General features: G+C 38.0%; 1 protein-coding gene across 1 annotated transcript in view; it reads right to left on the minus strand.

Moving 5' to 3' along the window:
* The window catches only part of vps8 (VPS8 subunit of CORVET complex), a 136,636-nt gene that overhangs the window by 35,897 nt on the left and 73,316 nt on the right, over positions 1-27,423 (minus strand). The window contains exons 35-39 of the mRNA XM_084091643.1: positions 21,837-21,987; positions 19,160-19,249; positions 13,982-14,167; positions 13,773-13,854; positions 11,473-11,555 (exon numbers count right to left, since the gene is read on the minus strand). Of these exons, the coding sequence (XP_083947769.1) occupies positions 11,473-11,555; positions 13,773-13,854; positions 13,982-14,167; positions 19,160-19,249; positions 21,837-21,987 (592 nt within the window). The remainder of the gene's footprint in view (positions 1-11,472; positions 11,556-13,772; positions 13,855-13,981; positions 14,168-19,159; positions 19,250-21,836; positions 21,988-27,423) is intronic.

Genomic DNA, 27,423 nt, shown 5'->3' on the forward strand with positions numbered 1-27,423 from the left:
CTGGATTTTCTTCACATTGTAGCACAATAAACTTAAATTACTCCGTCATTTATGGTCATACAGAAAAAAGAAATATAAAAAAAGAATCTGTGATATTTCTACTTTTGTATGTGTCCACTTACAATCAAATCAAAACATTGTGCTTTTGTAAAATAAAGAAAATAAACAGGGTGTGCGTTCTGCCTCTCCGTCGCGGTGAACTTTTTTTTCTTGAGCACGTCTATAAACTGAAATAAAACTCAGCGAATACTTGTCACACATTTATGAGCCATATACCTTTATAAACATTTAAGTGTGTACTTTTAAATGATTGGATTCAAACTGAAAACAAATATTCTCTGTTTAAGTAATTTGTATAAAACCAACAAGATGTCCAGCTTCTCAAATGCTTCCTAATTATTTTTAATTTGACCACGCCCACGAGCGCAAAAGAGATTCACATGCAAATCTCCACATGGAACGCGAACGCGCTCATTACCTCAACAACAAAGCACGAAAAAACTTCACAAGTCTGCTTTTCGTCGAGTTTGAAAAGCGCACCGTGAGCTTACATTGGATTTACCTCAGAAGAAGAAGAACGCGATTTGAAGACAAGAAAGATGTAAGGTAAGAAATTCTTACATATTAGTTTGTTATTGTTGCATAAATTTCACATTGCAGTTGAACTGTTGCTAGATATATGGTGAATATTATAATATTTAGACCCGTGTTTACTGTTACTGTGTTTGTGGATATCTGCTCAAACGTAGATATGTTAAACCATATGGATGGTTAGATATGGTAACCATAATGTTTTATATTTGAGCGCGATCGCGTTTGAACGTATCATATTTTGGATCGCGATCGCGTTTGAAAAGCAAAACGCACCAAACGGCTTCATGGAAACATTTGAAGTAACATGATAATCAATATATTTTTCTCTAGCTTAGTTGTTACTGAAATCTTTTGGAATATTTATAGGCTGCTATTGTTATTATTATTTTATCCAGCACTGCGCATAGCCTATGCCTACAAGGCACAACAAACCTGGTGTTCATTATATTATATATTGTTGGAAACATTTGTGTGTGTGTGTATTCTGTGAATTTTAAAAAGCAATTTTAACCAGAAAAATCTAAAATTTATTCCCAAAATCGTGCAGGCCTTTCTCTTGATATCAGTATGTTCACTTTTTTTTTTCTTTCAGGGCCCAGATGCCACTGAGTCCTGCTGACTTCAACATTCACATGAGTCTCTGTACATGAACATGGTAAAGTGAAAATCAAACACCTTGGAAATGAAAGGTATGTACAATGTTTTTAGGAATGGCACAAAGGTCTCTGTCTTTGGATCATTGTTTTCAATAAGTGCTTTTTTGTCATTTGTTGTGTATCTTTGGATTATGTTGTGTTGTAAATAAATCCAAACAATATAAAAGCCATTCTTTTTTTAAATCTCCTCATTCTTTGTGCAAGGTTGCTCAGAATGACAGGGCCTGATAGCTCCTAATAGGGCCGTTAGGAGAGGGTCTTTGTCTTTCTCAGGTGTGAAAAGCTTACATATTAATGACCTCCCGCATAAAGCTTTCTCACACAAAACACGTCGTAAATATTTTAAATCAATATATTGTCTTATCTGAATGAGCAGTCAGGGTGATTTTCACATAGTTTTAGAGCAAATATTCTAGGCTAAGTCACACAATTTTCAAAAGTCTTGTGAAGAAATAATCAGTATGGGTTTCATGGCCTTATTTCAGTGAGAATTTTTTTTTGTATTTTCACAAACCACGCATAGATGTCATTATCTCAAAACTACAAACTTTTACATACATGCTGCTGATATATTATTGTAGCAGAGTTTGTGCTGAATACAGTGTAATTAGACTTTGGCCATGAAAATGTCACAAGTAACAGAAATAACCACAAATGTCAGAGCATGTCAGAACTAGAGGTCTGCTACCCGACCCGAGCCCGACGGGTCCCGAAAAATGTGCGGGTTTCGGGTCGGGTTCGGGTTAATGTTTATTGAACAGCCTTGGGTTCGGGTCGGGTTCGGGTTTGTAACTAAGAAAAACTATATAGGCTATATATAGTTTGCGTGCCGTGTGCTTTGCCTGCTTGCTGTGTTGTGGTGACCGGCACGCGCGCGAGAGAAAGTTGCGTGCGCATGATGTGCAATGTGTGCATAGCGGTTTCTTCGCGCTAATATTTTAAAATAATATTTTAAATAAAAGTGCTTAAAAAAAACATTTCGTTTGTATATATATATATATGAATGTTTAAATGTAAATGTTTTTTTTTAAAGCACTTTTATTTAAGTTATTGCTGTTGTTCATTTAATTTGTTTTAAAATTCACATTTCATCCAGAGCGGTTTCTTCTCGCTTTGCAATGTTTTCGCTTTCTTCTCGATGTGCAATGTGCAATGTGTGCATAGGCTACAAAGACCACAGACACACAGGCTCTCTCTCTCAAAAATGGTATTTATTTGCTGTGAGAAATAGAGTGGACCTCGGGTTCGGGTCGGGTTCGGGCTTAACATGTAAATGTAATTGTCGGGTCGGGTCGGGTCGGGTTAAATGATCGCGGGTACGGGCCGGGTTCGGGCTTCAGTTTAAAGCCCGTGCAGACCTCTAGTCAGAACACCTCCAGGGCCCAGAAAACAGCTCAGACCCCAGAGGGTTAATTACTCACTGTCATGTCATTCCAAATCCGTAAGACCTTCGTTCATCTTTGGAACACAAATTAAGATATTTTTGATTAAATCCAATGGCTCAGGGGGGGCTCCATTGACAGCTATTTAATTAACACTTTGAAGGCCCAGAAAGGTAGCAAAGAAATCGTTAAAATAGTCCATGTGACTACAGTGGTTCAACCTTAATTTTATGAAGCGACAATAATACTTTTTGTGCGGCAAAAAAAAAAACGACTTTATTCAACAATTTCTTCTCTTCCGTATCAGTGAGCACCACGACGCATGCGTGTGTGGTGATGACGCAGGAGCTGGCGTTCTGACATATGTCCAGGAAACTGTTTACAAGCAGAGGAAGACGCACGCTCAATATAAAAACAGTTCATAACTATGTCTGCAGATTTCGACACAGAGCATGAATTGCATTTTTTGCACAACCTTACTTATTCGAACCAGAATATACAGAGAACAAACTAAAAGAGATAGAAGTGGCTGCAACACAACCACAAGCTTCTGAAAGAGAGAGCAATTGAGAGCTGGTGGTGTAGATGTCATCATTGCCAAGCGATGCCTACTGAACAGGAGAGTGTGTGCTGCATCGATTGTGATATTGTCATGCCACATCTTGAATGTTTGGATAATTCAGACGATGAGACGACACGACACATGTATCTCGCTGTATAACAGAGCATCCCGTCTTTCCACAGGCATGCGTCTTGGTGCTCTTGTGAACGCGCGTTGTTGAATAAAGTCGTTATTTTAGTTGTTTGGGCGCACAAAAAGTATTCTCGTTGCTTCATAAAATTAAGGTTGAACTACTGTAGTCACATGGACTATTTTAACAATGTTTTTCCTACCTTTCTGGGCCTTCAAAGTGTTAATTAAATTGCTGTCAATGGAGTGGAAACCATGACACATTTTGAGGATTATTTGATGAATAGAAACTTCAAAAGGACAACATTTATTTTAAACTGAATCTAAATCTAATTACATTTTATTTGCATTCTTTACTTTGGTCAATTTAATGCATCCTAACATTTTATAATAAGTATACAGTTATTCAACAATATTGATTTGACAACACTGACACTATTCGATGAGAACTGAACTGAACTGGACAATGACACCACTGTGTTTTGTGCAGAGCTGCTTTATAGCCGAATTGAACTAATTTAATAATCAATGATCTTTACAACGGAAATGAATCAACACTGAACTGACTTCATCTGAACAATGACACTATTTTCTTTTACATTCATTTTCCAGTTATCACTGTAAAGCTGCTTTAAAACGATCTGTATTCTATAAAGTGCTATATACAGTGCATCCGAAAAGTATTCACAGCGTTTCACTTTTTCCACATTTTGCTATGTTACAGCCTTATTCTATAATGGATTAAATTAATTATTTTCCTCAAAATTCTACAAACAATACCCCATAATGACAACGTGAAAGAAGTTTGTTTGAAATCTTTGCAAATTTATTAAAAATAAAAACATCACATGTACATAAGTATTCACAGCCTTTGCCATGACACTCAAAATTGAGCTCAGGTGCATCCTGTTTCCACTGATCATCATTGAGATGTTTCTACAACTTGATTTGAGTCCACCTGTGGTAAATTCTGTTGATTGGACATGATTTGGAAAAGCACACACCTGTCTATATAAGGTCCCAGTGCATGTCAGAGCACAAACCAAGCCATGAAGTCCAAGGAATTGTCTGTAGACCTCCGAGACCGGATTGTATCGAGGCACAGATCTGGGGAAGGGTACAGAAAAATGTCTGCATCATTGAAGGTCCCAATGAGCACAGTGGCCTCCATCATCCGTAAATGGAAGAAGTTTGGAACCACCAGGACTCCTCCTAGAGCTGGCTGCCCGGCCAAACTGAGCAATCGGAGGAGAAGGGCCTTAGGGAGGTGACCAAGAATCCGATGGTCACTCTGACAGAGCTCCAGCGATTCTCTCTGGAGAGAGGAGAACCTTCCAGAAGAACAACCATCCCTGCAGCACTCCACCAATCAGGCCTGTATGGTAGAGTGGCCAGACGGTAACCACTCCTAAGTAAAAAGTACATGACAGCACGCCTGGAGTTCGTCATGTCTGGAGGAAACCAGGCACTGCTCATCACCTGGCCAATACCATCCCTATAGTGAAGCATGGTGGTGGCAGCATCATGCTGTGGGGATGTTTTTCAGCGGCAGGAACTGGGAGACTAGTCAGGATCGAGGGAAAGATGAATACAGCAGTGTACAGAGACATCCTTGATGGAAAATCTGCTCCAGAGCACTCCGGACCTCAGACTGGTGCGGCGGTTCATCTTCCAACAGGACAACGACCCAAAGCACACAGCCAAGATAACAAAGGCTATGGGACAACTGTGAATGTCCTTGAGTGGCCCAGCCAGACCCCAGACTTGAACCCGATTGAACATCTCTGGAGAGATCTGAAAATGGCTGTGCACTGACAAATGCTGTCCCCATCTAACCTGATGGAGCTTGAAAGGTTCTACAAAGAAGAATGGGAGAAACTGCCCAAAAATAGGTGTGTCAAGCTTGTAGCATCATACTCAAAAAGACTTGAGGCTGTAATTGGTGCCAAAGGTGCTTCAACAAAGTATTTACAAAGGGAATTACAAACCTGCGCACATATATTCAAAAGCACATAACTATACAACCAATTCTTAATGCGCATGTGAACACCATCAGCGTTTCTCACAGGTTCGCGTTTAAAGTCTGTGTAGAGAGAATGGTGTCGTCTTAGCGGCCCCTAATTTAATAACAAATGATCATTGCGACGGAAGCGAATCAATCAAAACTAACTTTAGCTGGAAAATAACTTTATTAAAGAACCGCTATAAAGCCAAAACAATCTCTGTTACCTTAAATCATACGTTTATCTCTGTAAAACTGCTTTGAAACAATCTACATTGTTAAAAGCGCTATATAAATGAAGATGACTTGACTTGACTATTGAGCAAAAGCTGTAAATACGGTTTTTATTTTTAATATTATTTAATATTTATTTTAATAAATTTGCAAAGATTTCAAACAAACTTCTTTCACGTTGTCATTATGGGGTATAGTTTGTAGAATTTTGAGGAACATAATGAATTGAATCCATTTTGGAATAAGGCTGTAACATAACAAAATGTGGAAAAAGTGAAACGCTGTGGTGACTTGACTTGATAAACCGTAATAAAGAACTAGTAAATCATTTGCAAATATAGTTAATTCAGAGTTTATAAACTGAAGTCTCTACATTGGCGTCAGGTGAGGGCTTTCTTGCTCCAACATTATGAGGCGGAGGAAAGCAAGCATGTAAAGTAACCGGCTGAGGAACTGAAGAAGGAACTTCAGGGATGTAGTCCGATCTGAGGTGTGACATAACCTGGTAAAAAGTGTATGCAAGAGGAGACTACAACAAAGACCTGAAGGTCTCCTACTCTCTTTAGTGATGTTAGCGCCAACAACATATCTACTTTAACCCTTGTGTTATGTTGGAATTCTGTGCACTCCCCTTATGGTTCGGGTCAAATGACCCTAATTGGATTCAATACAATTCCTCAAAAATCACACTATGAAAAACAACAAAGATTCAGGTACAAACTGTAAACTTTTAATATCAACATTTGTCAAATATTCAAAAAAATATATATCTGAAGATATGATTTAATGAAAATGTTTTTTAACCATTTTTTAAAACTGTTTTGTTTTGACAAAATGTGAATATACATTATATTTATATATATTTGAATATACATTTTTTAAACTTTTTTTTTTTTTGCTTAGAACATCATAACTGAACAATTAATAAATTAATCTGAGCTCATTTTTCCTGCTGTATGTCGAAGTCTCAAGATGTTTCAGATATCTTGAATATATAAATGAGAGCTTATTTTACTATCTGTGTCTGTCAAAGATTTTCATTTGTAATTTGCAAATAATTCTGAACACCATGATTTAGCTTTTTCAAGTGTGTTTGGTTTGGGTTAGAGCACTTTTAGATACACTTACACTTTAGAACTGGAGTTGATGCCCTGACATACATAAAATAAATGTTTTTATTTTGTGTCTGTACAGTTGCTTTTGAATAGCTGCCTATGATGGTCAAATTGACCTGCGAACATCACAAACGTAATAGTAATTTTGTTTGTATATGTCAAAAAAAACAACAAAAAAAACACCAGCATGTTGAAACTTTGCATGCATGTTCATGATGATAAATGCGAAAAAGTCACAAAATATCAAGAAAAAAAAAAAAGATTTAACATTATTTCAGGTAGCTTGAAAAAAATAAATGATAGGTAATTTTTACCATCTGTGGTTGACAAAATATTTTTCTGTATTGAAATAAGTGTGGAAAACCTAATTTTTTAGCTTCATAAGGTAGTAAAAAAATAAAATAACAAAGTATAACCAAGAAATGTTATTATTTTGGGTCCGTACAGTTGCCTTAGAGCGTTAAAATATGCGGGTCAAATTGAACATCATGAAAGTAACAGTAATTTTGTTTGTATATGTCAAAAAACACCAGCATGTTGAAACTTTGCATGCATGTTCATGATGATAAATGAGAAAAAGTCACAAAATATCAAGAAAAAAAACATAGGTTAACCAGTATTTCCAGCAACTATAAAATCTAAACGGGTCAAATTGACCCGCAACATAACACAAGGGTTAAGAGTCAGAGTTTTCTCTGAAACTAACTCCAAAGGCTCAAATGGGGATTCTATTAAGGATCCTATAGGACCAATACACGGTCCCAGGTAGGGATGGGCATTTAAAAAAAAATATATAAATACGAATATTTGGGCTCATAAAAAAAGAATATTAAAATATTTGTTTATTTAACTTAAGTTTAACGAAAAAGACTTTTTTTTATGATTATGCTTTTGTCACCATTTCTGTACAAGCGTATGATTTGGAAATACACACAACAAGCTTACATTATATCTTAAGGTTTTCTTTTAGTTGAAAACAATGTCCATTCTGAAACACGTCTGAAAATGAACTGTAACTCAGCTAATACAGACATGAGAGATATGTCTTTAGAAAGCTTGAAGTGTCTACTTTTAAATGAAGTAATTTATATAAAAAACAAATATTCTCTGTTTATGTAATCTGTATGAAACCTAAACAAGGTTCAGTTTCTCAAGTCTTGCTCATTATCTCTAACGTAACCACAGCCACGCACTACACAGCCTGTTGTTTTTTTACAGGGACCAGATGCCACTGATCAGTCCTACTGACTTAAACATTTACACGAGTCTCTTCAAACTGTTTTTCTGTGAGAGCGCTGTACCAGCATCAGCAAGCATCTACATAAACATAGTAAAATGAAAAAGCAAACACCTTGGAAATAACAGGTATGTTGAACAGGAACTGTTTTCAGGAATGGCACAAAGGTGTGTGACTTTTCATGTCTCTGTTTAGATCAGTGGGCTCAATAATGTGTCTTTGTGTCCTTCATTATGCATATTTGGATTGGATTGTGTTGTAAATAATATCCAAACAATCAAAAAGCCATTATTTTATTCTCCTTACATTCTTTGTTCTAGTCCCCTCAGTCTCATTCAGCTGATAGGGCCATTAAGGGTCTTTGTCTTCCAGGTATGAAACACATCAATATTCATGATCGTTCACGCCCTCCCTGCATAAGCCTTCCTGACACAAAACGTGTCTTACAAATTTTAAATCAATATATTGTTTAAGTGAATGAGTGGGCATGATGTTTTTCACATCGTTTTGAAGCAAAATTAAAAAGTCTAGTGAACAAATAGTCAGTATGGGTTTTATGGCCTTATTTCAGTGACCTAATTTTTTGTGCACTTCATTGTGCCAGCGTCCTCCTGCTGGTTAACAGGTTAAATCTCTGATGACTCATTAAAGGGACACCAGGCAAGCCTGAGTGTTTTTTTCTCTACGAAGCTCCCCCTAGTGTCTGGTAGTAAATGCTTTCAAACACTCTGTCGTAAAAATGAACTGTTGTCCCTCCCCCCTCGCCACGAGCAACCCAGCTGATCAGCTGTCAACCCAGCTGAGCAGAGGAACCGGCTATTTCAAAACCAGTTATGTCTACCGAGGCAAGTAAAGCAATATTTTCTTTCCAACTGATGGCGATTTTTTTTATTTATTGTGTTGTCATCATAGGTTGTCATGCATACTAGTATTTTTACCGGGAACGAACGATATGAACGAGGCGAACTACTGCTTTCGTGTTTGTTTGTTTTTGGGAGAATGGGCATGAGCATAAAAAAATATATATATCGGAGGCTAATATTTGTCTAAAGTTATATTAGCAAGGTCTATAAGTTAATCAGATAGAATGACGGTTTACCTTTGCTTGTCTAAGAAAACATCAGAATGTTTTTTCTAGCTCGATCATGATATGTGCAACATGTTTATTGCCTATTATCAGACGCGTTGACTTAGTGACATAAAATAAAAGTGTAAGTTACACAAATAAAACCAACAGAGGAACGGCCAAACAACTAACGTTACAGAAATCAAACGTGTTTGCTAATGACAATGCTAACATCAAAGTTATAGTATATAGCGTACTAGTAAGCCCGTAACAGACAGCGATCATAATAAAAACCTTTACAGACAATAGCAAACAACATGAGGTCACAATTACTTGAAATTTAAATATTAAACACAGTTTATTCCAAAGATACTTGCAAGTGCAACAGCAAGAAGGCCAGGTCAGCATCCGTTTTGCAGGCTTCTGTTTCTCTCAGTTCTCCCCATTCTGAAAAAGCCGGTCCGATATTTACTCGAGTCTGACTTCTTGCTCGGTCAGTCTCCCGTTTCCTCTTTCGTTGGTCCTCCGACAAAGATTTCCTAGCTTTCTGCTTCTTTTTTACAGCCTCAGCCATAACTCAATCTATCGTTGCCCTTTGCTTATAGCTAGCCGGTGCTTGAATGGGGGTGTGTACGTGTGCAGTGCCGTCAAGCAATTCGTTACATCGCGAGACCTGATATCACGCGATACTTCCTGGCCCAAAGTTGCAATTGAGTTTTTTCCACTCTCGGGCACCAGGGGGGTGCGAAACCACCACCATTCAACCCGAAATAAGTAATATAACCATTCCACTGACTCCGAAGCTGTTCAGTTAATTCACCTTTAATCCTTAAGCTGGCGATTGTCTGATGTCTGACAAAAAATGAGATGTGATGTTTCACTCATAATTACCACAGCCATAAAACAAACAAATACACAAGAGTCATCAGCAACACTTGAAATGTCTTAGCGATTTACTGCAGAGCAAATACTGCAAATAAAATATTAGTGTCACTGTCACTTGATGGTAGATCTGGTGAAGAAGCTGTCAGCGATCAAAATATTAATTTAAAAAATATTGAAAATTATAGTTGAGAATATGGTTGAGATTGCGAATTTGAGCCAGATGATAAATGTCCTGGGGAAATTAGCTTTGACGATGACAGCGATGATGATAAAAAACATTTGCTTAAATGGAACTCTTCCAAGTTCAAAAAAGTAACGAAATATGCTTTAGCCTATTTAATGTTTTTGTAATTGTTATTAAAAAAAAAAAAAAAAAAAAAATCAAGAAAGTTTTATACTATAGCAGCAATTAGAGAGCCATCCGTGTTCGATATAGATCCGGGTGGCAAAAGACCCGAATATGTAATAACGACTGTCGAAACATTCATGCATTTAAGGGTTAAAACACTTAATTGTTGGCAATTTAGTATTTACCATGACCTATCTAGAGTTTAATCCTAATAACAAATCCTTTATTACCGGTTTAAAATGGTACATCAGTTATCAGCTACATCAGGTGTGGTTAAAAAACATTATCTAACACATTATGTATAAGTTAATTAAGCAAAAATAATTTGGTCAATTAAGGTGGAAAATGAATGAAGAACTCACTATTTGTATATCACGCAATAGTTAATAGTTTGAAAATGAATTATAAGTGCTTTCTTACTGTTTATCAAGTGTTACTATCAAGTGTTACCAAAAATCCTTACTGACCCCAAAACTTTGAACTGAACAGTATCTTTGCAAACCACTAAATAATAAATACAAAATAATAATAAGCACGGGTTCAAAAGAAATCCTAGAAGTTCTAAAGACAGCAGTTTGAAGCAGAACAGCAGAGTGCTGATGTAATAGCACTGATAAGGAGAGGGGAGACCGGATGATCGATGGGGGAAAGCTGACAGGACTGAATATGTGCAGATGAAAACAGATAAAGGTCTTCCACTGCCCAAAGCCTCAACCTATTCTTGAGCTGTGGCATCGATCTCATGGAAAGAAAAATGTGTGTGTGTGTGTGTTTGAGTGTGTGAGTGTGTGTTTGAAACAGCTACACAAGACTCTGAGCTGGAAGAGCCATTGGAAAGCAAATTTGCTGTTCAGCTTCTGTAGTTCTTCCATCAATCTAAATATAAGGATCAAGAGCGGATTGTGTGAAAGTGCATGACAAAAACAAATTTTAAAACATTCCAAGATGACTGATCTGTTGATATATCTGGAGCAGTCGAATGCAGAATCTGTGCAAATGTTTTAGCACAAATAAGAACCATGGGATTTAGAGCTTGAGCCTGCAATCCTATTGTCAAGTCAGAAGGTTTCAAGTCTTTCCAAACAAATCCCACATACCCAACAGAACAATAATATCTCAATCTCATACATGCCACAATTACTGGAACACAGCGATGCATGCCTGAATGCGCACACAATGGCTGCCATTTAGTAACAGGCACACATTAAACAGCCCAGTTGTAAAACTAGCTGTAGGAGGTGTTAAAAAAATATCTGCTTACCTGTAGGATGCGCTGAATGATGGCAGGTGGGGCAATAAAACTGGACATGCTGTTTAAGACTTTCATAGTGAGCTCTTTTAGTGCTGAGGAAAGAAAGAAACATACATATATATATATATATATAAATAACATTTATTTTCTCTTTTTATCACTTATAAATGCACAGTATGCAAATGCATCTACAGGGTATATGCAGGAATCTTGAAGTTAATTTTAATACCTTTTCAAGACTTTTTCAAGACCTTCTCAATATTTTTTAATACCTCACCGCCACTTTAAGCGTGGCCACGAATTAATAATACCTCAGCAGGTTATACTAATTTGTTCCCTCGTTTTATATTGTGGCCACGTTGAAAATTTGTAAAACGTGCTGAGGTATTATTAATTCGTGGCCACGAAACAATTCACCTGAATATTCACCAATTCACCAAAAAAAAGGAATAAAAAGCTGTACGAGAATAGTCGGCCTTCACTGAAGAGCTATCTTCACAGGTAAGAAAAACAGTTTAATTATTATTATTAATTCGTAGCCACGAAATAATTCACCTGAATATTCACCAATTCACAAAAATAGGTCTTTAGCATTCACTAATTAATAGTATCAAACTGTTTTTGGCCACGTTGTAATTCGTTAAATCAAAATGAGGGAGGGAATTAGTTCAACGTGTCCACGATTTATTAAAACGAGGGAACAAATAAGTCGTCGTGACAACTAATTATTTAGATCAGTGGACAGGGCGCAAGAACAAACAGAGAGAGAGAGCCCCGGCCGCGCGCGCACACTCTCGCCGCCTTCAAACAACACGAGCGCTGTATTGCTCTCTCTCCCTCGCGCATATGAACACAATAGTGAAAGGTCGGAAGACCGATTGTGTTTTATAGATTAGTAGTTTGTTCATATAAAGTGTTTGATTAGCAAGTACATGTTAAGGAAATGCATAATACAAATTGTATGGGTTAATGTAACGGTAAACGGACTCTGCGGGTAAAACTGTTGTGATGAAACTGCGCATGCGTGGGGTAAAACTGCTGGGGTAAAACTGTGGCTCTGCGGCTCTGCAGACAGATATTATTGCATTCTGTTCATGCGTTCACCAACCTTCTCTTTAAAACATTTCGGTGCGTTGTAATACGCACTGGGAACGCCAGAGCGTACATTGTGCTTTTGAACTTCCGCCCGCCCGCTCTGGTGCTCTCAGAGGCAATTTACGAATGCACCCACAATAGCCTAGTTTTTTATGTACCTGTTCGTTTTTTTTAATAAAAATGACTAAATTCACACACTTTTACGATGTTTTTGGGACTCAAACTGTTGGACAGCTAATTCAGAAAAAATACTTTCAAAATTTAAGACTTTATAAAGCCGTGATAAGACTTTTTAATACTTTTTAAGGGTCTTAATTTTCCCAAAATTGATTTATCACCTTTTAATACTTTTCAAGACCCCACGGATACCCTGATCTAGGATTTGGAATTTTCTACTAGTAAATTACCCTGGTAATCCAGAGTTCTCGTGAGAGCACAAGTTGAATTTGCTCAGCGAGTTACTCTGGTGTCGAGTAATGATGCTCATTAAATATGCCCCTCGATCTGAGCTGCACCAATCACATCGGGTTATCTGATATAGGTGGGCCAGAGGCGAGCTAAACAGATGACGACAGCGCTGTGACGTCGAAGTCATTAGTAAACATTGCAAGATGGCTATGGATGAATACCAGTTGTTTGAAACGGCTTTGGCTGCTATAATGAATGAGTTAGACTTGGCTTTTTATCTAAAACAGGAACAGAAGACGCCGCTCGAATCGCTCCTTTGCAAGAAGGACGTTTTTGCTGTTTTGCCGACCGGATATGGTAAGAGTCTAACCTACCAGTTAGCTCCACTGGTAGCATATGGGGTTTATTGTTGTGATTGGTTGCAGTGTTATCCAATTGCGTGCAGTGAGATTTTCAAATGCATGCTTGGTGCCGCCCCTCGAACTGGGCGATTTTCATTAGTCGACGCCAGACCATTAATCTTTCAGATTTAGGTCTGGATTTCCAGGCTACTAGTAAATACGAATTCACTTGGTAATTCATGTGCTTGGAAATTGTAAACGCAATATATCCGACTCAACTTGAAGGCCGGCTGCATACATATTTAATCTATAGACAACTATAGTTTATATTATTTTTTTAATTATTTTAAAAGAGCATCCTTATCATCATTTCAGAAGTAAAGCAAGAAATACTTAAAAATTCTTTGGGGCCTTGGAGTTACAGAGGTTGAGGACCACTTGTGTGCTTGTGTGTTTGTGTCTCACCGTCTGAAGTGTGTTTGGCATCGGCACCTTTGAGTAGTTTCTGTGGTGACATCATCGCCTCGAGGAGAGGAAACCACAGAGCCTGAGAGTGACAGGAGATTGATGTACACACACACAAAGCGAGAGAGAGACATGCAAAACCGTGAATAAGAAGATCAATGCATCCTGTTCATGAAAAACAACACAGGTTGTTGGGACTGCACACACACCTCTCTCTGCTGCTGGTTGAGACCGTGCGAGCTCCTCTGACACAAAGCAATGATGTCATGCAGAGCTTCATCCACTATTTGTAACAGACTCTGCACTTCATTGCCTGTCTCCTCCTCCTCGTCGTCATCGGGCTTGTCTGCCTCTGAGCCTTTTAGGGCAAGTTTGTGCAGTTTGCCCTTCAGGGTCTGAGAAGCAGAGATCAACAGATCAATAGTGCATTTCCACCTGCCCTTTCTGTCTCACCAGGGATATTTAAGACACTGTTCTCTGAAACAACATCTAAATGAACTTTATGAGTAAATCCATTCTGCAGACTTCCAGATTTTTTGCAAAATCTAAATCAGTGCTTAAAAAAAAGGATGCCGATTCTGCCATGGCTAGCATTACATTAGTACAGTAACAATATTCCAAACATTTTCAGTTAAACTGAAAGCTGATATCATACTTTTAAGGTGTTGTCACATTTACTGTTGTTCTGCCATTTTTACAGGCGAAATCCAGTCATATCAATAGGAATCTGCATAATCTGGAATTACGTGTGAGGGCAAAACTCTTCCCAGGATTCCCAGCAAGCAGATTTCGCAGGATTCCCAACATAGCTGCTTGGTTTGATAAATGATTTTTGTGTGAGCTATGATTCATACATCATTACACTATTGACAATAGACAATGGACCTTTTATGCTTGTGAAATTTTACCAAAATGTGCAAATGTGTAACAATATGAATCCAACAGAAGATGAAACAACTTTCATTTACATTTACTTAAGACAAACTGTTTACTTCAATACCTCGCCAAGACGGGCATTTTGAACAAGAAGAGCATTTGATTGTTTTATCTTGTGAACACATTACCACGAAGCGAGAGAACTCGTTGCAGAGTGTGCATGCACATACACACTGCGTTCAAAAGCAGTTGGCGAAGTAGTGGTACTTTAGACCAGGGTTCACCAATCTCGGTCCTGGAGGGCCGCTGTCCTGCAGAGTTTAGCTCCAACCCCAATTAAACACACCTGAACCAGCTAATCAAGGTCTCACTAGGCATACTAGAAACTTTCAAACAGGTGTGTTGGAGCTGGTTGGAGCTAAACTCTGCAGGACAGCGGCCCTCCAGGACCGAGATTGGTGAACCCTGCTTTAGACATTAGTCTATGGTCGTACATTATTATGGTGATTCCCAATGGATACATTGAGACTGGTGACTACATGATGGTGACATCTGTTACAAAGTATTTTACTGTAATTAGATGCTCTGATAGCATTTTCCAGTAGCAGCAGTGAAATTATGCAACACAACAGAATTAAGGATAGTCTTGGTCTTCATTAAACATCTATTTGTAAACATCCTGTCCTTAATGTTTAAGATCCAGTAATAAGATCTACTGACTGCACCACTCTCTTAAGTACTTTATACTTCGGGGCAGTGCAGTTCCCACACTATGATCTGATATGCCTCAGGATACTTATAATAGTGCACTTGCAGATGCTGACCAGGATGTGATGGCATGCCAAACAACTCTAATTTGTGGAGAAAATCCGCTGACATGCTTTTTATTCTTATTTTTTTTTACCTCAGTGTTGGTGTGACAAGATCAGACTAACTTCTCTGTGATAGTTATTCTCAGAAACTGCTGACCCTCTTTCCATCGTTTCCAAGTTTCCATCAATGCAAAGGTGTATGGTCACCACTCTGAAGCAGTGGTGGATGAAGTACACAAATCAAGTACTTGAGTAAAAGTACAGGTACTCAATTCAAAATTTTACTCCAGTAAAAGTATTAAGTACACCTTTTTAATTTCATTTGAGTAAAAGTAAAATAAAAAAAACAGCTCCTAAATCTGTGAAAAGTTAGGGGTAGTCAAGAGGACTCCTACAGTGAGGAAAATAAGTATTTGAACACCCTGCTATTTTGCAAGTTCTCCCACTTGGAAATCATGGAGGGGGCTGAAATTGTCATCGTAGGTGCATGTCCACTGTGAAAGACATAATCTAAAAAAAAAAAAAATCCAGAAATCACAATATATGATTTTTTAACTATTTATTTGTATGATACAACTGCAAATAAGTATTTGAACACCTGTCTATCAGCTAGAATTCTGACCCTCAAAGACCTGTTAGTCTGCCTTTAAAATGTCCACCTCCACTCCATTTATTATCCTAAATTAGATGCACCTGTTTGAGGTCGTTAGCTGCATAAAGACACCTGTCCACCCCATACAATCAGTAAGAATCCATCTACTAACATGGCCAAGACCAAAGAGCTGTCCAAAGACACTAGAGACAAAATTGTACACCTCCACAAGGCTGGAAAGGGCTACGGGGAAATTGCCAAGCAGCTTGGTGAAAAAAGGTCCACTGTTGGAGCAATCATTAGAAAATGGAAGAAGCTAAACATGACTGTCAATCTCCCTCGGACTGGGGCTCCATGCAAGATCTCACCTCGTGGGGTCTCAATGATCCTAAGAAAGGTGAGAAATCAGCCCAGAACTACACGGGAGGAGCTGGTCAATGACCTGAAAAGAGCTGGGACCACCGTTTCCAAGGTTACTGTTGGTAATACACTAAGACATCATGGTTTGAAATCATGCATGGCACGGAAGGTTCCCCTGCTTAAACCAGCACATGTCAAGGCCCGTCTTAAGTTTGCCAATGACCATTTGGATGATCCAGAGGAGTCATGGGAGAAAGTCATGTGGTCAGATGAGACCAAAATAGAACTTTTTGGTCATAATTCCACTAAACGTGTTTGGAGGAAGAAGAATGATGAGTACCATCCCAAGAACACCATCCCTACTGTGAAGCATGGGGGTGGTAGCATCATGCTTTGGGGGTGTTTTTCTGCACATGGGACAGGGCGACTGCACTGTATTAAGGAGAGGATGACCGGGGCCATGTATTGCGAGATTTTGGGGAACAACCTCCTTCCCTCAGTTAGAGCATTGAAGATGGGTCGAGGCTGGGTCTTCCAACATGACAATGACCCGAAGCACACAGCCAGGATAACCAAGGAGTGGCTCTGTAAGAAGCATATCAAGGTTCTGGCGTGGCCTAGCCAGTCTCCAGACCTAAACCCAATAGAGAATCTTTGGAGGGAGCTCAAACTCCGTGTTTCTCAGCGACAGCCCAGAAACCTGACTGATCTAGAGAAGATCTCTGTGCCAAAATCCCTCCTGCAGTGTGTGCAAACCTGGTGAAAAACTACAGGAAACGTTTGACCTCTGTAATTGCAAACAAAGGCTACTGTACCAAATATTAACATTGATTTTCTCAGGTGTTCAAATATTTATTTGCAGCTGTATCATAAAAATAAATAGTTAAAAAATCATACATTGTGATTTCTGGATTTTTTTTTTTAGATTATGTCTCTCACAGTGGACATGCACCTACGATGACAATTTCAGACCCTTCCATGATTTCTAAGTGGGAGAACTTGCAAAATAGCAGGGTGTTCAAATACTTATTTTCCTCACTGTAAGTCACTAATACCAAATCATAAACAATCCTAAAATGGCTGTTGCAGGCAATACACCTCAGCAATCCGCCCAAAGACACTGCACACCTTTTAGGGCATTAGGCGATAGAGCCTTGGGCTTTTCTTAATAATATAGATATTTTGATTTACAGATTTTAATCTGCAATGACATAACAAAGTTATGTTATATAAGTGCCTCATTCATTCATTAATTCATAAAAGTTAATATATGTATAGGCAAAATGTATTGAATGATGGAGAATAAAACATCAAGTTGAAAATAATGTCCTGTCGTCTGCGCTGATCGCCTTGCAATCTATGGAAGGACAGAAAGCTCTCGGATTTCATCAAAAATATCGTCATTTGTGTTCCGAAGATGAACGAAGGTCCTACGGGTTTGAAACGACATGAGGGTGAGTAATTAATGACAGAAATTTCCTTTTTTGGGTGAATTAAGCCTTTAACGGAGTTCACGTCAACGAAAGCAACAGATATGAGCTGCATTTTATTTATCATCAGCTAATTTCAAGATAAAATACCGCAAAGAGAGAGAGGCGGCATAAGCACTGGTTAGATCATTTAGTCTCATTACTTTTAATGAAGATGATTGTGTTTTAAGCATCTGCGACTTTCAGTTTCATTTGTGTCAGTTTGCACGTTGGCTTGCTGAAGAGATACTCAGCTGCTCACCTGCGGCGAAGCGTGTTGCAGTAGCGCTGCAATATCTGGCTTTAATGTCATATAGCCTATAACACGCTCTCACAGGCTTTTTTTTTTTTTTTTACATTTTGGGACGAGTAAAATCTACATTTGTGGTTTCAACAATCAGATGCATTACCACTAGTTTAGTCTGAAATACAAGGTTACTCCCATTGTTTACATGTAAATAAATTGAATCTGTTCATCTTATAAAAAAATCATATCTCTTCACAAGACCATTAAACCGCTCAACTCATATGAATTTGTTTTACAATGCCTTTACCATAACCTTTTTTGGATCTTTTAAGTTTTAGTGACCTGGATATTAAATGGAGGTCTAATTAAAAATATATTCTGTTTTGAACATTAAGTAAAGTCTTAAGGGGTTGGAACGACATGAGGGTGAGTAAATGATGACAGAATTAAATTTTTTTGGTGAACTATCTCTTTGAGGGTTAAATGCAAGAATGCATCATATGTAAAAGACCTGTTCGATGTAATCCTGATAAAAATGTGGTGCATTTGTCAGACACAGAGTCCCAGAGCATGCGCTGACTGCCTGTGCTCACAGTGTTATAGCAAATTTCAAATAATTTAAATGGATTTATAATAATATAATTGTATAATTATAATCATCATCATCATCATCATCATCCATATACTAAAAAAATATTTAATGCAGAAAATTGCTGGTCTTAACAAATCAATTTTATATATATTATAAATATAAATAAATATATATTTTGGATTCAAACTGGAAAATGTTACTGAAAGACAATGAGTTTGGAGCTTTGCAGGCAAATTAATTACTGCTATTTGCTCCATTATGATTAAAATGTGAAAAACAACAACAACAAAAACATCTAGTTGTTAAAAATTCAAATGTATTTTATTTGTTATTGTATTTCAGTCATAATGGAGCAAATGCCATTCAAAGCAGCCAATAAGCATTTTAAGCTAACATGGATCCACTTGCTGCAGGCTTGTGTGGTGTGAGGAACTCAAACCTGTAGCAGCACTTCAAAAGCTCCCTGTACATCTCCCTTCCTCTCCAGCAGGAAGGCTGTGGCCTCATGCAGGTTGTGTTTCTCTGTGATCTGTGATTAGACAAGACAGAGATAAGACAGTCAATTGTGTTGCAGTCAAATTGTCAAGATTATCAAGACAAATGATCCACTCCGAGCCGCCCACATGACGAACAGACTCAGATTGAGAAAGTGTGTTTAGGTGAGACTGTTTGTTACCGAAAAACCATTTCCACAATGAAACATTCAAAAACATTTTGGAACTAAAGGGGGTTATGCAGAAGACAGAGAAACACAAAAACAGGAATCCATGAATACAGTTCAATCCATGAATACGAAAACAGGGCAGGTATGAGAGTGCACAGAGAAAAACGACAATACAGACTGACAGAAACACAGTAGCAATCAGATGGGTCTAGATATGGAGACATATACAAAGAGCAGAGAAACAAGTATAAGGCGAGATAGCAGGATTTTAGTGATGCTTTATATGTATGCGGGTGTGCAAAATGTCTGTTCAAATATTTAGCAGGTGCCACTCAGCCTCTGTAACGGTATTGATTCTCTCTTCTGCCTCTGTCTGTCTGTCTCAGCGCTTAAGCACGGCAGATATCTTCCCTCCCTCCATTATTCATTCATTCGTTCCTCCAGGCATCTTTCTGCCTGAGCCTGTCAGCTGGCACCCTAATTACATCAGATTGGCAAGCAACCTTTACACACTGTATCAGTGGTTTCATGTTGATTGATTAGATAGTGTGTGGTCTACTAATCCCAACCTGCCCTGCCAAACCTGTAATTTGAGCTGTGAATTCAGTAATCATCTGTATTTCTGTGCAAAAACTGTCTTATTTACTAATCACTCGTAATCCAGTTTAAACAGCCGCTAAATGTGGTAAACTCACACTGAAGTCACTCTCAATTTTTTCTGCGTAAACATGCTTTCTTTTTATGTAAATTTGGCTCATTATAGATTGTGCCTTATTCACAAACTATCTGCCTGCTGGCAATTAGCATCACACTACTTAAATTGCAAACTCTCACTCTTTTTGACTAAAGAACTTTATTGCACGGACAAAAATAGCTGAAATATTTTGCAAATGTCTTCTTTTGGTTAAAGAGATTTGAATTGACTTTCTGAGACTTGCAAAGAATAACCAGGATTTACATTCATTATAAAAATGATTTTATTGTATTGATCATTGCAGTTGTTCATGTTATGACTGGACATATATTCAGATTCCTGCAGTAGTCAAACATATTTTGCATGATTTTAATGAGCCAATCCAGGAGTCTGGATCACAGGAGTGCAGTACAATCAGAGTAATGTATGCCAGATTGCAGTAGCCTGTTACATCCTCGATAGCCTGGTACTCAGAAGAAGTGTGCAAATTGCGTTCAGCATAGATTTGCTGGCCGCATTTGAGTCATTATTTGAATTCCTTTAGCGAATTGGGTTGTCTAAATAATAAAATAAATGGTCAGGAAGCACAATATGTCAGCGTCTGTATGCAAAATATACTTTTCAATATGTGCTGACAAAACTCATGTGAGCTAAAACACAACATTTGTGAGTCCTCATATTAGCTGCGTTCAAAAAATTTGCAAAGCTGCCCCTGGAGAGTGCTGAAAAGTATTGATGGGAAAATACCACACCTATTTTATCCAATGAATGCGTGTGCTATGTATCGTTTGTGCTCATCAACTTGGTCTTTAGCTCATCAATAAGTTAAAATTCTGGGAATCAACTCTCTAAAGTCTTGTGTGGGGCACGTGTGTGTCTGGTTATTAATAAAGTGCTGCCCATAAAGAGCATTTCAAATCTGTCACTATCTGTAGAACCATATGCTATTTACTGAATTTGTCTGATTTTAGTGGAGAATGTTACATTGGGGTGAAAGTACTTTTTGGTAGCTGAAAGCATTAACAAATTACCCCAAATATATAATAAACAAGTACAAGTGGTTTGGAAAATGGATGGATGAAAACATTCAAGGTAAAGGGGAATTGCAGAGCTTTGAGAATTATGGGCTTTCGAATTCTCTGGAAATCTGCAGCCTCTGCATACTACAACCTCATTTCCAGAAAAGTTGGGACATCTTGTTAAATGCAATATAATCAAGAATCAGTGATTTGTTAATTCTCTTTAACCATTATTTAACTGACAAAAGTACAAATAAAAGATTTCCAATGTTTTCACTGACCAACTAGATTGTATTTTGTGATTACATTTCGATTTTGATGGCTGCAAAACACTCCAGACAGAGGAAAAATAAAAGTGACAAGATTCTAGAATATCCAAGTTAAACTGTTCTGAAATTCACAAAGCAACATTGCAAATAATTTAGGTCTTTCGCCACCTACCATACATAATATTGTGAAAAGATTTGTGTTACAGCCATCAAAATCTAATTTGTTAATGTTTACGAAATACAATTAAGTTGGTCAGTGAAAACATTGAAAAACATTCTTTTGTCAGTTAAATAAAGTTTAAACAGAATTAACAAATGTAATCACAGATTCTGCTTTTCTGTAAATGGGGTTGTACTTTACATTTAGGATGCTGACTTAAAAGATAGCTGCATACATTAAGGCACTACTAGGCAGCTCACCAGTCTTTGTAACAGTCCATTTTGTATGTATGAGATTGATGTATTTATACCTGGATGGCCTCCTCCAGTCTGTAGTCCTGAGAGGTCTTAAGGAAGGCGATGACATGCTGAGGACTGAACTGGCACAGTAGATCCACTAAGAGCTCGTGAAGATCTGAGCCCAATCTTAGAACAGTCTGAAGATTCAGACCCTCTCTGGAGCTGTTACAGAAAGAGAAAACCACATATTCACCTGAAAATAACCAATATTAGAGGAAACCATCACAAAACACTATGAGAAAAAAAGGGATTTTTAATTATCATATGTTGCAAAATGGTCATTTATTTGATTCAACAGACTACAGTGAGCATACACAGCATATAAGAGCAGTCTACTCAAGGCAACGGCTCTCATAAAAACCTTCAACAGTCCTTCAAAGCCAACTTCTGGTTATTGATGTTTAAATCTAATGGCTTAAATGTGCCGAGAACAAGATCAACAGGCAGACCAAACCAAGGACAAACAGACCTTAAATAAGACTAGAGCATGAACATACCGACTACAGTATCCTCAATAGTTTTCTGATAGCAACTGTAATTACCTAACTCAGTAAGAGAGAAAACTGAGAGAGAACTGAAGAATGAGAAAGATTTTCTGTTGATTATGAAATAAAGTGTTGATTGTGCATTTAAAATCTGCTCACGTTGTGAGCGATTCAGCGATTCTCTGACCCAGTTGCCTTGCCATTACAATTTGGCCCTTGTCTCAAATCTTTATTCCTGTCACATCCAACACATTGATTAGGAGAACTGATTGTTTTCTTACTATCTAATCTACCCAGACCTTAAAATGTGGCATTATTAGAAGATGATCAAAGATATTCGCATTGCTCCCTCCCTCCCTCCATTTCTCCTTCTCTCCCAATCAAGTTATCATGTAGTGTGGGTTTTCTCAGAGCTCAATCATAGAAAAGCTCTCAAATCAAAGCCCAATCAGCCACCATCAGCTCCTGCTGTATGAGGCATGTGACAGAACACATCCTCATCACATGTGAGATGTAATGTTCTACTCTGGTATGTGAACTCTGCTAACTTAAAAAGGCATGTGAGAATGAAGGATGATGTTTGAAGCAGTAAAAATCACAAAGAACATAAAAATAACGGATTCTGAAAGTACACTGAATCATTACATTAAGTTTCTGGCAAGTGTTTTCTTATCAAAGTGATAGTAGATGCAGTTTGTTTTTTGTAAATAATAGAGCACTTATCTGTAGTATACATTACATAGATAGTTCACCAAAAAATAATAATAATAAATTCTGTAATTGTTCAATCATCCTCATGTTGTTCCAAATATGCACAACTTTCTTTGCTCTGTGGAACATAAGAGAAGTTATTTTTAAAAATGTTTGCGCCCATATAATACAAGTTAATGGGCTCCAAAACAACATTAGATCCCACTGACTTTCATTGTAAGGACAAAAAACACTAAGCAAATTTTTTCAAATGATCAAATTCAATGTAGTTGTTGTAGTTGTTGCAAGCCAACGTAAATTAATTGTACATGGCCAATAAAATATTTTTCTCCATGCATAATAATACATAAGCTAATGTTGGTGAATTGCCAATGAATAAAACTCACATGAAATATGAAATAATTTTTTTAACCATTTTAAAATGTCAATCATTTACATATTGCCCTATATTTAACATAACCATTTTTGAGAAGTCATATTTCTAAGGTTGTATGTTATAGATGCTTTCTTCAAAATACAATTGGTGGATTATTCGTTTTATCTCAATTTAATTTTGCCTTGCCAAGTGGAAGTAAAAAAAAAGGCACAGCTTATGCCGTTCTCCTGGTAGTGTTACATTTAAAGTTTCTGTAGTGTGTCCTTATCATTCCTGTGACTGATTTCATCACTACAAGAGTCCCAGAGTGCCTACATCAGGAAAGGAGGTCTTTATTTATTCAAACTACCCTGAATGAACTCAGCTCTGTTGTCCAAGATGAGACTCTGTGACAAATTGAGATGGGAGGTTTCTGAGGACGGGAAGGTTGTGAGGAGAAACATGCTTTGAGGCCTGGCCTGAGAGGAGACAGTTAACTCCGATTTTTTAATCACAGATGAGTTTTGCCCCCGAGGTGCCATATGTCCTTTAAAGGTCATTGTGGGTCAGCTACAGCAAAAACAGACTTGTAGTTCTGAGGGTCTGCCGTGATGCAGAAATGAGCAAGCATTGATTTGTGGCTGTGTCTGAAACTAAAGCAGCTGTAAATTGGAGCAAATGTGAATGTGTAACAATACAAATCTAGATTTATATATATTTTTATTAAATTTTATTATTTATTATTTATTTTTATTATATATACAGTGAGGAAAATAAGTATTTGAACACCCTGCTATTTTGCAAGTTCTCCCACTTAGAAATCATGGAGGGGTCTGAAATTGTCATCGTAGGTGCATGTCCACTGTGAGAGACATAATTAAAAAAAAAATCCAGAAATCACAATGTATGATTTTTTAACTATTTATTTGTATGATACAGCTGCAAATAAGTATTTGAACACCTGAGAAAATCAATGTTAATATTTGGTACAGTAGCCTTTGTTTGCAATTACAGAGGTCAAACGTTTCCTGTAGTTTTTCACCAGGTTTGCACACACTGCAGGAGGGATTTTGGCCCACTCCTCCACACAGATCTTCTCTAGATCAGTCAGGTTTCTGGGCTGTCGCTGAGAAACACGGAGTTTGAGCTCCCTCCAAAGATTCTCTATTGGGTTTAGGTCTGGAGACTGGCTAGGCCACGCCAGAACCTTGATATGCTTCTTACAGAGGCCACTCCTTGGTTATCCTGGCTGTGTGCTTCGGGTCATTGTCATGTTGGAAGACCCAGCCTCGACCCATCTTCAATGCTCTAACTGAGGGAAGGAGGTTGTTCCCCAAAATCTCGCAATACATGGCCCCGGTCATCCTCTCCTTAATACAGTGCAGTCGCCCTGTCCCATGTGCAGAAAAACACCCCCAAAGCATGATGCTACCACCCCCATGCTTCACAGTAGGGATGGTGTTCTTGGGATGGTACTCATCATTCTTCTTCCTCCAAACACGTTTAGTGGAATTATGACCAAAAAGTTCTATTTTGGTCTCATCTGACCACTTGACTTTCTCCCATGACTCCTCTGGATCATCCAAATGGTCATTGGCAAACTTAAGACGGGCCTTGACATTTGCTGGTTTAAGCAGGGGAACCTTCCGTGCCATGCATGATTTCAAACCATGACGTCTTAGTGTATTACCAACAGTAACCTTGGAAACGGTGGTCCCAGCTCTTTTCAGGTCATTGACCAGCTCCTCCCGTGTAGTTCTGAGCTGATTTCTCACCTTTCTTAGGATCATTGAGACCCCACGAGGTGAGATCTTGCATGAAGCCCCAGTCCGAGGGAGATTGACAGTCATGTTTAGCTTCTTCCATTTTCTAATGATTGCTCCAACAGTGGACCTTTTTTCACCAAGCTGCTTGGCAATTTCCCCGTAGCCCTTTCCAGCCTTGTGGAGGTGTACAATTTTGTCTCTAGTGTCTTTGGACAGCTCTTTGGTCTTGGCCATGTTAGTAGTTGGATTCTTACTGATTGTATGGGGTGGACAGGTGTCTTTATGCAGCTAACGACCTCAAACAGGTGCATCTAATTTAGGATAATAAATGGAGTGGAGGTGGACATTTTAAAGGCAGACTAACAGGTCTTTGAGGGTCAGAATTCTAGCTGATAGACAGGTGTTCAAATACTTATTTGCAGCTGTATCATACAAATAAATAGTTAAAAAATCATATATTGTGATTTCTGGATTTTTTTTTTTAGATTATGTCTCTCACAGTGGACATGCACCTACGATGACAATTTCAGACCCCTCCATGATTTCCAAGTGGGAGAACTTGCAAAATAGCAGGGTGTTCAAATACTTATTTTCCTCACTGTATATGGGGTGAAAAAGGGCTCAGTCAATCCCAATTGTTTCTTTCCTTCTGCGGAGTGAATTACTCCCGAACTCTCTGCTCTTCGCCACGGGGCTTCTCAGGTGCTGCGAGCAAATCACTCCGCCCAAGTAGCAGATACGGTTAGAAGATGGCTGTGTCCCATGTGGCCTTGTTATTTTTACACGCTGTGACTATACAAATCACAACATGTAAATAGGAAAATGTTGGCGTTATTTTGTCACTTATTGGGAGCAGTTTGCTAGCTGGAGCCATTTACCTCCAGTCTTTGTGCTAAATTTGGCTAGCGTTGGGTGTGTCAGACAGAGTTACGGCACGCACGGAGATGAAAAGGGTATGTACGGACTTATCTAACTCTGGGGGATACGGTGAATAAGCTAAAGTCCCAAAAAGTTGGTGTGTTCCTTTAAGGTGGACTGTGATGCTATTTTATTCTGGAAACAAACTTTTTTACATTATTTTCCTGTTATCTCTGTAAAGCTGCTTTGAAACGATCTGCATTGTAAAAAGCGCTATACAAATAAATGTGACTTGACTTGACTTAGATGCGATTAACTGATTTGACAGCACTAGTACCAATAAAGTAAATGGTGTCAATTTTGATTTACAATTTTTTGATTGATTTGATTAAAAATATAAAGGGTGAATTTTTATTTCATGCTGATTTAAACCATCTCCTAGTATCATACTCAAGGTAGGGATGAACTGTTACAATTGGTCATTGTTTTCATGTTATAACCTGTTATAATCTATAAAGTACAAACATTACAATAACATGTTATTTAAAATAATAAAAAAAATACATTCAATTGCTTACAATGCTACAAATAAATTTAGGCATCATACAGTTTAAAAAAATTATATTCAGCAAAATCTACAAAATATGGGACATGAGCATGTATAATTAACTCTCTAATATTGGTCGCTTTGGTACTGATATATTGTGCGTAAGGATATATCTTTAATATTGTGGTTTCCATGTAACAGTATGGGATAGGGCTATGGGATTTTTCTACACATTTTATTGTCCACCAGGTGAAAACTACAAGTCTGATGACTGAAATTATCTCTTCAAATTGAAACGTATTAATCTGATTTTTCCACCTTTCATCCAATCAGAAAATCTCATAGCAGAATACATACCACCATTATCTGCCCGTAAATGACAGTTCAGCAGTGAAAAGACTACTGTACTGTCAGTTTGACCTCCACTGTTTTTTAACTACAGGCTGTCAACAGCAGCATGTACAAAACTCACTACAGATAACAATCTTAATCCTTGAGTCCTGTTTGTCACAGGCAGAAGAAGAATGACACAAGCTAAAATGTGGGAGCTGAGCGTAACGGACTCCAGGACAATAGAAAGGGTGAAAAAGTATGAAATACTAGGTCAAGATAAATGGATGTGTGGCAGAGGTCATTTGAGAAAAGAGATGAAGGAACGATGTTTGAGACAGAGACAGATGACGACAGAGATGGCTGTTAATTTTTACAGAGACTCCAGCCAAAATAACTGCAGCTGTTCACCAATAAATGCATTTACTTGTGCAACAGTGTAGTCAGATAATAGGCAGTCCAGGTTTATTAATCTTTTTTTACACTGCAAGGCCTTATGTACAGATCCTATATTTTGAATCGTTATTGCAGGGCACATGCAGTATA

The sequence above is a fragment of the Abramis brama genome (genome assembly GCF_963993115.1).
Source record: "Abramis brama genome assembly, chromosome: 2".
In the NCBI taxonomy this organism is placed as follows: Eukaryota; Metazoa; Chordata; class Actinopteri; order Cypriniformes; family Leuciscidae; genus Abramis; species Abramis brama.